This window comes from Notothenia rossii, assembly GCF_949606895.1.
Source record: "Notothenia rossii genome assembly, chromosome: 9".
Classification (NCBI taxonomy): Eukaryota; Metazoa; Chordata; class Actinopteri; order Perciformes; family Nototheniidae; genus Notothenia; species Notothenia rossii.
In genome coordinates, this window is record NC_136907.1 from 50,641,840 (window position 1) to 50,652,200 (window position 10,361).

Sequence of the window (10,361 nt, forward strand, 5' to 3'; positions counted from 1 at the left end):
CTAGGTAACATAAGATAAGAATAAACAAGTTTAAATGATTTGTTGTGATCATATTCTAAAGATGTTTGGATTATTGAAAAGTATACAGCTCCCTTTCATCTGAGTGTTGAGAGCTGTATCAATAAATTCATGTTGTGCTCAAAGTAGGGCTGCTCGATTATGGCAAAAATCATAATCTCGTTTATTTGGGTCAATAATTGATATCACGATTATTAAAAACGATTAACCATTTACTTTGAAAACATAATAAAAAAATAATAATTTGAAAAGTATGTTTTTAACAGTTGATTACCCTGAACTTTAAGTATAATTCAACTGAAAAACCTATTTAAAAAAAATAAAATCGTTTTATTTCGATTATGTTGTTTTCATAACCGTTTCAAGCCAAAATCGTAATTGCGATTAAAATACGATTAATTGAGCAGCCCTAGCTCAAAGTGCACCATTTAACTGCATTTAACTTCAACATTTAAAAAAATCTTCCTGGGGGTGCATGCCCCAGACCCCCCTAGAGGATGTGAGGTCCACCACCAAATAAAGCAGGTTAAAATAATTAAATTGCATACATTTTATTTTAGTAAACACTGAAAACGGGTTTCACAGACCCAAACAGCACACAAAGGTTAAAGGTAGCATATGATAATGTTAAAATATATACACTGCAAAAAAACAAAAAGGAGGAATAAAAGTAGCTCACGACTTGTTTTATTTTTTGAAAGTAGCTCTCATCCTAAAAAAGGTTGGAGACCCCTGTTATAGAACGATACATTTGACAATTTTAAGCTTGGCCTACCATTTTATTGGAGCGATGAGGAACAGGTGGGGCTTGAAAAGGCCCACCTGTTCAAAGTGGGGAATGACAGAAAAAGTTTGAGAACCACTGAATTAACCCATCCGACTAGGAGCAGTGGACAGCTATTGTACAGCGCCTGGGGAGAAATGGGAGTGGGGGGTGGGGGGGTACGGGAGGGCAGGAGGTGAACTGGGACCTCTCCAAGAAGCAGTCCACACTCCACATTTAGGTCTGGTCGAGGAATTGAACCGGCGACCCTACGGCTCCCAGTCTAAGCCCCTACTGACTATGCCACTGCCAGTTTCTGCTCGTTGACAGCCTTCTCTTCGCAGATCTCACTGCTTGGATGCGGATGGACGCTCCAAAGGGGCGTGACCAGCAGAAGCTCCAACGGGGCGTGGCCAACAGCAGCTCCAAAGGGGCGTGGCCAGAATCTGCCCTTTAGTAACAGGGCTGAAAAAGAGGAGTATGAGGCATGTTACAATGGATGATCTGTTTGGGATTTTGAGCAAAACATTTCCGAGACAATATATTGTTCAAATATAGCATAATAGCTGAGCTTTAAGAACTCAAACACCATTTAATAAAATATGTAATAGCTTTTAGGAAAGACTGCAATAAATACACTTTTCAATGGACACATTCAAAGGATATAGCTGGCGGAAAAAATAAATAAACAATAGAATGGATATTTGAATATCCAACCAAATAAACATGGCAAATTAAATAAAGATATCATTTTATTAATTCAATAATCACAAAATATTGTAAATGATATTGTTGATGTATTTTTTTTTAGCACATAATGGTATTTAGCTAGTATTTATTTGTTTAATTTGGCTGCTCTTGTCCTCCATATAATAGACTAAACATGATGTTGATGGGGTCTCTTTTTTCTAGTTCCGTCTGGCAAGGCCAATTATTATCTGACTCATGGAGACACCAATGAGAACATGTTAATGTCCTGCCGGGGACATGTTGGAGCCCCTGGATTGGCAATAAAAGCTGAACACCACTGAGGCCTGCAGAGAATTAAGGTGGTGGGGGTACGAGACGCAGTCATTCAGCAAGTGTGTTCAGCAGACCATAACTGTGACTCCTTCGCTCTGTGACAGAAGTTCTGTTGATGATTTATTGGACAAACAATGCCCCGGTCGCATCTTTCCTGTCTTTAGGCCTACTTTGCAGTGCAAAGGATGATTCCTACTCGGCTCATCTATTAGGTGAACAAATTCAGCATGTCACATATTTATTCATCTCTCCAATGTACACTTGCATGAATAGAAGAGCTCTTTCCTATTAATAAAGCTTTTGGTTGATCTGATTTAAATATTAGCCTACTTCCTAATGTCCGAACATGATATCGCACCTGGTGACTCACATACTGTACATTTTGTTTAAGAAAGAAGTACCGAATTACATGACGCACTCAGCTGTTAACACATTGGGATATTGTTACCTTGGTTTTCTTTTCCTGACGAGTGTCACTGCCGATGTGATGGAAAAAGGTGTAAAGATTAAGCTGGATCCATTTATGTAAGTAAGTATTATAATAATTACAATTTAAAATGTCTGCAATTTCTAAACATGCAAGCGAGAGTTTGATTTCATGAAAAATAAAAATGTCATATTTAAAATCTTTATTTCATTTTTATTTATTGTTGGAGCCAAGTATTTTTGAAAGTGCCTGCCCTTTCCAAATGGCTTCCAATGGAGCGTTCCTAGATGGTTTGGTGAAACAAACCATCTGAGTCAGGTTAGTAATGCTCCATCACATGTTTAACATCTATTAAAGGGTGAATCTTAAACTGAAGCTTGACTTTAAAGCAACCCAACGGAAGTATAGTTATTTCGCTCATAGCTCGGGTGCTAGAAACGGGAGCACGTTGATACAACCTTTCTAGCCGGAGATATGGCCGCATTTTACAATAAACTTCCGTTGGGTCGCTTTAAAAACAGATATCGCAAATCGAATCGCAATCGCAATATTTGTCAGAAAAATTGCAATTTGATTTGTTCCCAAAATCGTGCAGCCCTAACACACACACACACACACACACACACACACACACACACACACACACACACACACACAGGTTATGGGTTATGGGTTCATAGAAATCCCGAATTCAATGGGAAAAGTAGAATAACAGAATGGAGAATGACAATAAATAGTCTATGCTTGTTAATCTGTGTGTGTGTGTGTGTGTGTGTGTGTGTGTGTGTGTGTGTGTGTGTGTGTGTGTGTGTGTGTGTGTGTGTGTGTGTGTGTGTGTGTGTGTGTGTGTGTGAAAAAGTGAAAGAAAAAAAATCAAAGAAGTTGAATTACATGAAAGAGAAAGATGAAGAAGGCGGTTAATGGTGGGGGCAAAAACAAGAGAGGGAGAGGGAGCGAGGGATAGGGAGAGGGGAGAGAGTAAGAGGTGGGTGAACATCAGCGCTCAAATACTGGAAGTCAAGCAGCTGTGACGCACTGAAGCACCAAAGCAGTCAAGAAGTGCTGGAAAAATTACGTCCAGGATGCAGAAGAAATATGATGTTAACTCATCTTCTCACATTTCTTCAAATTGTCTCCATCCTTAGCCCATAAGGAGCTCATAAACTGCAGGTACGTTTTGTGTTTGTTTGTGACATGAAATTATCTTTATAACTCTGTAGGCTGGTGAATGGAAGACTAATCCTTTCTATAATCTAAACAAAAGAGTCTCAAGAGGCTGTGTTCTGCTGAAAATAGACTCTGGATAAGACAACATTAGATTGGATTAGAAGACTTTATTCATCTCAAATTTGGGGACTGTTTAACATTCTGAGGGACAGCATTGTTATTAAGTTAGCAAGAACATTCTACAAATCCTTTCTTTCTTTATATGTTAAAAGGTGTTAAAAGGTTTTTTGGCTTGAAGTTGCTTGGACTTATGAGAACAGTTTCTCGAATAGAAGCTATACCAAGAGCTGCTTGGTACCAGAAGTATGTGAACTCATCTGTTTGCATATAGAGTTAGAGTTAGGGTTAGGGTTTTATGCCTTGGGGAGATATTTTGGTAGCTACAAAGATGTTGGCAACAGTTTGACATTACATTTTCTGAAACTAATACTGCTGCAAAGAATACATACAGTCATGAGAAACACCCCAACCCAAAACAACTGCTGAAAAATAGTTTGAGAGAAAGTCTGAAAGTCAGCAGTGGGAACCGATCCAAAATCGTACTGCCCTCAAACATTTTTCCACCTAGAGCCAAACAAGTCATTATCTTTTGGAATGTAATGAGTAAACTACACATCATGTGAACAATGTGTGGAGGTATTATTTAAAGTCACCCTTTCTCTTCTCTCCATTAGGTTTAGAAGCCAATTTACCTTCCGTTCAATCAACAAAATGCTGCAGCGTAACTGCTCCCACACTGCTCTTTTCATATCTGATGCCACAGTCCTCAGTGGCGTGGGCTGCCCCGACGCTTCTGTGGTGTGTGGGATGAATATCTCCTGGGTGTTGGCTAAGGCTACTGCTCAAGATCTGTATTACATGTGTTTAAGCGAGGAGGATTACCTATCCATGCATCTGGGCCCGGTCAGGTCCCCTGTGTTCCTTCCTGTCTGTGTCACCTACCTTACCATCTTTATGGTGGGCGTACTGGGCAATTCTCTCACCTGCACTGTGATTTTGCGCAACAGGGTGATGCAGACGCCCACCAACTACTACCTGATGAGCCTGGCAGTCTCTGACCTGCTGGTGCTGCTGCTGGGCATGCCATTAGAGCTCTACGAAATGTGGCAGAACTACCCCTTCCTGCTCGGGGGGGGCGGTTGCTACTTTAAAACCTTCTTATTTGAGACTGTCTGCTTCGCCTCCATCCTTAATGTTACAGCGCTGAGCGTGGAGCGCTACATGGCGGTGGTGCACCCCCTCAAGGTCAAACACATGACCACACAGGCTCACGTAAAAAGGGTCATCTTCATGCTGTGGGTGCTTTCCATGCTGTGTGCTGTGCCAAACACTAGTGTGCATGGCATGGTGGTGCTGCCTTCATGGTTTGGACGAGAGTTCCCCCGATCTGCTATCTGCCGTACGTAAACATTTATTCATCTAGATTAGTTTTGGTGCTATTTTTACAAATTTGTGTTAGCATTAGCATGGTATCATGTGGTGACTGCACTTAGAAGAGAGTACAGCTTATTTCTACCAAACATTATTGGACACATTTAAATGTTGAACTAATGATTTTGCAAATGAAATGTCAGATGGTCCCAAAAGTCTTTACCATTGATCCTTTGAGGAAGAAGATTATATGATATTTTAACAGAAAATAAATAAACAATCACAGGTGAATCAACCAGGGAAAGATCATTGAAGACATTAAGGTACATTGTATGGGCAACATTAATCTCTGTAACACATTTGATGATAAAATATTGAAAACATAGCGTGTATCCCCTGGCCACCATGAATATCTGTAACAAATTCCCTTTATCAGGTAGTGGTAAAGAAAATCTGAAACATCAGCCTGCTAATGACGCTTAGCGAAAAGTAAGTCAATTCCCAAAGGATTTGGAGTCATGCTGCTTTCTTATAAGGGCTAACTGGTTAAGTAATGTATGAAGCTATAATGACCATGGTACACCTGAATCCTTGAGCTGACTAACACATCTATGTGTTACATCTCCATCCACAGATGTGATTAAGCCCACCTGGGTGTACAACCTCATCATCCTGATTTCCACGTTGGTTTTCTTCCTGCTCCCCATGATGATAATCAGCATCTTCTACCTGATCATTGGTGTGCGGCTGCAGAGGGACAGGTTGATGACTGTGGTGGACACAAGCTTTGGACCGGAAAGTCTCTCCAGGTCCCACAAGCAGAAACTGAGCAGACGCAACCTGCAAGTCACCAAAATGCTGTGTGGGTTTCATTTTATGTTGCTTGATTCAATGTTGCTAAATAGAAACAAACTGAAATTCAATTCACCATATCTGCGTGTGCGTAAGTCTTTACACCCATTGTTCCCATATGAAGATATTCTTTAAAGGCTATATTTTTTGTAACATGTCCATCTGTCCAAGCTATGTCTTGCAGTCGGTTAAATGCTTGGATTGACAGTATGATTGAAATACTGTAATGTCCAGGACAACCTCTGATTCTGAAAAGTGAGGCCAATGACACGTTGCCTTAAACCTGTATTATTTTAATGGCCAACACAGGGCAACTCTACTGGTTGCAAAAATAATTCAGATTGTATAGAAGTCTATAATCAAGCTTTCTTCAAAAAGGGCTGATGTTCATTCAATTGTGGTTCAAGTGGGATGTGTTTTGTTGTCTGGTTACATTATGATTGACAGATCAATACCAACACTTTTTGTTTTGTTTTCAGCATGTTTTTCCCTAGCAAAACATTCCCAAACACTATTAGAGTTATCAAGAACTAAGAACGTACCGTGCTATCCAAGTTAACTAGCTAGCGCTAGTTTGAGCTTACATGGTATTCTCCAGCTCTATCTTCCTGTTCAAATATGGTTACTTCTGGCACCAAATAATTAAGATGGTGGTTATGAAAATGCCCATCTTAGTGCTTCTAAATGTTAGTCCATAAACTTCAAAATGTGAGTCCATAAACAACTGTGTGAGGTCAAAGTGGCTACTGTATAGGTTACAGTTTATGGTCCAGGAGTATTACAGTGTATACCATTTGTATTTCCCCATTTGACCATTAATCCCTTACACTATCCATCTGGCCTTCTCAGGTGTGCTGGTGATTGTGTTCGGACTTTGCTGGGCCCCCTTCCATGTGGACCGCCTGATGTGGAGTTACATTGATCCCTCGTCCGAGCAGCACCTCCAGGTCTTCGAGCTCGTCCACATCGTCTCCGGGGTCTTCTTCTACCTGAGCTCTGCCATCAACCCCGTCCTCTACAACCTCATGTCCACCAGGTTCAGAGAAATGTTCAGTCACGTTACTTGTTATCATAACAGCTTGCCCGCACGCTTCAGCCAACAGATGACCCAACGCAGCACCTTGAGTGAGAAAATGCCCAGCAGTACTTAGTTTTGGCAATGGAAATTCAAGAACTGTATACATGGATAGGTGATCAATTAAGATCTGGGAGTAGAGAAGTGCAGATACTAGGCCTACAGGGAATAAAGGGTCATTGAATGGTTTAGTTTGGACAAATGTATGGATTTTATGACCTATACGCCATCATTGCCAGATCTCATTTTAACCTACCAGCATCACCAACACACCACTAGTAGAGCTAAGAGACTTGAAGAATGTACAGCAAGAATAATTAAAGCTCATCTGAAGGTAGGGTTTGCTTTAACAATAATTACCCGGTATTGATCGGGAAATCTATTGACCTCTGAAATATTTAAAGCTCTCCTTCCCTGGTGAAATGGTAAAATCAATTCCCCTTACGCACAATTTGAATTTTATCAGAGGCTAAAATATTTTTTCACATATATCCTGCTATTAAGAAAAAATAATTGAACACATTGGTTACATTACATTACATTTAATTTAGATGGAGCCCAAGCGACATAAGAGCAATCAACCTTGAGGTTAGGAATTCAGAACAACAATTTAACAGAGTGTGTTGAATGAAACAAACCGGCTAAACCAATGTCTGTCTGTCCCGCTATGAGCAAGGAGGATCATTCCAGCCTCCCAATATCAACACCAATGCAAGCAAGTCTAAAAACAATGACTCAATGACTAAGAGTTACAGTCTGAAGTCATAGAGATTGCTGTTGCCATGGCTTGGCATACCCATCAATTGTTTTCAAGCTCAAGAAACTGATTATATTTGACCAATATTTCTCCACGACATTAACATCTTCCAGGACAATGGGCCTGCATTCATTATTTTCTAAGCGGAACCTTGCCTCGCTTGCGGCATTCCACTTTTATTCTTCTGTTATACACCACTTATCTGTACTTGAGTACCACATGATTAAAAGTCTAATGGGAAAGGTCCTGAAACTGAAGGTTATTACCCTCTAAGTGGTATAGTAGAGAATGTTACATGTCGCTGAACAGATGTTTTCCCATATAGATACAACCAAAGGCTACTTGACAAGCCTCATGAGGTGCACTTCAGAAAAAACAAGCTAAGCTCCGGGACAGTCCTCCAGTCTGCAGAAATATATACAGTAACTCAAAACCTATTAGAGAGAGGACCTATAGGACGAAATGAAGTGCAAAAAGTGATGAGATACAGTAGGATGAGATCGACCTCTCTTGGCGCCAATGTTCCAGTGAACAATGAAATTATCATATAAATGATACAACAGCATTGTTATTCATGGAAATACAACCCATCGACTGTCTCAACATTCCAAATTGCGTACAGTAGTTAGAACTGACGCCTGACACCAAGAAGGGTTTAATCCTTACCGTCTGGCGTTTGCATTTTCTCCCTGCGCTTGTGTATGGCTAACTGTTGTTGTACATGATAAATGTATTTATTGTGTATATTGTGAAGCAAAACAATTCCAGGCTGGCTTATTATGAAGCTTTTCGTATGAAAGAATAAATGTCTATGTATCCTGTACAGGGGCGGACTGGGACTACAAATCAGCCCGAGACTCTCGACCGGCCCACCTCGGTACCGCAAGTAATTACCGCTAGTAAATTGTTGACGGGGGGGTGCTATTGACTTATCCGACCAGCCCACCTCGGTGCCGCAAGTATATACCGCTAGTGTATTGTCGACGGACGGACGGACGGACGGACGGACGGACGGACGGTGCTAGTGTCTTATCCGACCGGCCCACATCGTCCTACCGGCCCATCGGGATTCGTCCCGAACGTCCCGATGGTCAGCCCACCAGTCCACCCCTGATCCTGTATAAAAAAGAACATTTCTCTAGGAAAGTGTAATGGGTGAAAAGTGATGTAAGGCCCCCCAAATGATCTTCACTTTGGGAACTTGGTCACTGTGTCGTTTTTTTTAAATTAATGACCACCTGGCTGTATATTATCCCGCTTATTACACAACTTTCTACTAATTATACCAACAACTTGACTGACAAAAATGATTTAAAAATATTTGGTTGATTTAAAAAATGATCGTATTGCTTTCGCTAAGAAAAGATATTCTGTCCCACTGCGTACCAAAACCTGGAGCGGCGTAACAGCAATGTAACCTAAAATGGCGGCAGCGCGGATCGAGGTTTTCTGTAACTGTCCAAGTCTGTTCACATTTATTTTCCATTGACCGCGTGACTACCCGATTTGCATGTCTGCCCGATTTGCACTGCGCAAGCGCGAGTTGGTCCGCCATATTGGACAGCTACGTACGGCAATCCAAACAGGAAATATGACAAAGCGGCGTTTCGTAAAGAAGAAAAAACAAACGACCGCATTAATCTGAACGAGAGAGATGATTATTGTTTGAACAACGTAATTTCTAGATTATTTGAGAATAAATCCTTTTAGTGGGTTAAGTACATTGTTAGACTAAGTGAGAAATGGATTTAACTTCTGTTTGACAGCTATCACACTGGAAAAATAAGAATGGAAATGAATGCAATCTTTTATGGCATTTGGATTTCTCTGACACGCTCTGTCTTTTAACCTCTTTCCTTCTCTTGCTCTGTTTTTATTTTCTCTACTGGGGACAGTTTAGCCATCATGAGTCCAAAGTTTTGTGCTCTCCACAATATTAAAAAAGTATTCCATGTTTTTTGTCCACAGCAAATTGTAATTGACCGGACTTCTTTCTGTGGATTGATATGACTGCACAAAGTCCCTTGATCCTCCTTAGCAAAGGTCTACCTTAGCAGACGTTTGAAAATTAACAAGCTCTGGAATGTCTAAATTGACCAATCAGAATCAAGTATTCAACCAAGCCGTGTTATAACATGAGGTAATGGTTTATATATGGTATTTATAACCAGTGGCGCAGCTGAGTACAAATGTGCCCTTGCAAGCATTTAAACATAAATGTATTTCAAGTAATAGTAATTCTAAATGTATAACGTTTTTGCTTTAGAAACTGTCAGGTTTAGCAGATCACCTGTATTGCTTTCCAATAAGAAAAACATGTAAGTGTAAGTGTATGTTGTTGTTTCTTGTGTTGAGTTATTGCAAATTGTAATAAAGGCATGTACATATTAATCTCTTTAGTTAATGCTCAGGCCTGGTGCATCTTTAATATTTAATGAAAACATGTTTCTGTACCCTTGAAATACTATATATGATTAAAGGACCTTGTTTTGAAAATTAGTTCTGAAGGTAATTTATGCTGTTCTTATTACTGGTTTAGTGTTGGGGACAAATGCGTTTATAATGAGTCTTGTTTTCAAGCTATAGAGCAGCTCCAGGGCTTCTGTGTAAACATCTTAGTGAAAAGTTATTTATGAGAAGCAACGTCTGCCAAAAGCCACAAGAACTTTTTCCCCTTGGCTGTCTCATCTCAAACTCTGGGTGACACAGTAAAAACTCATTATACAAATGGAAATGATGATGAAGAGGGTAGAGGGGAAAGTCACTGGGTTAATAGCAGGTCAGAGATGAGCTAACTGAAGGACACTGACAAATGGTATCATGATACATCAGCCCTGGGGTGGGGGGG

General features: G+C 40.4%; 1 protein-coding gene across 1 annotated transcript; it reads left to right on the plus strand.

Moving 5' to 3' along the window:
* Nucleotides 1-3,290: 3,290 nt before the first annotated feature.
* Nucleotides 3,291-10,035, plus strand: LOC307018226 (neuromedin-U receptor 1-like). The gene is made up of 4 exons (XM_079648368.1): nucleotides 3,291-3,401; nucleotides 4,133-4,857; nucleotides 5,464-5,691; nucleotides 6,531-10,035. The coding sequence occupies exons 2-4, from the start codon at nucleotides 4,170-4,172 to the stop codon at nucleotides 6,830-6,832; spliced, it is 1,218 nt and encodes a 405-aa protein (XP_079504494.1). The 5' UTR covers nucleotides 3,291-3,401; nucleotides 4,133-4,169; the 3' UTR covers nucleotides 6,833-10,035.
* The last annotated feature ends 326 nt before the right edge of the window (nucleotides 10,036-10,361 follow it).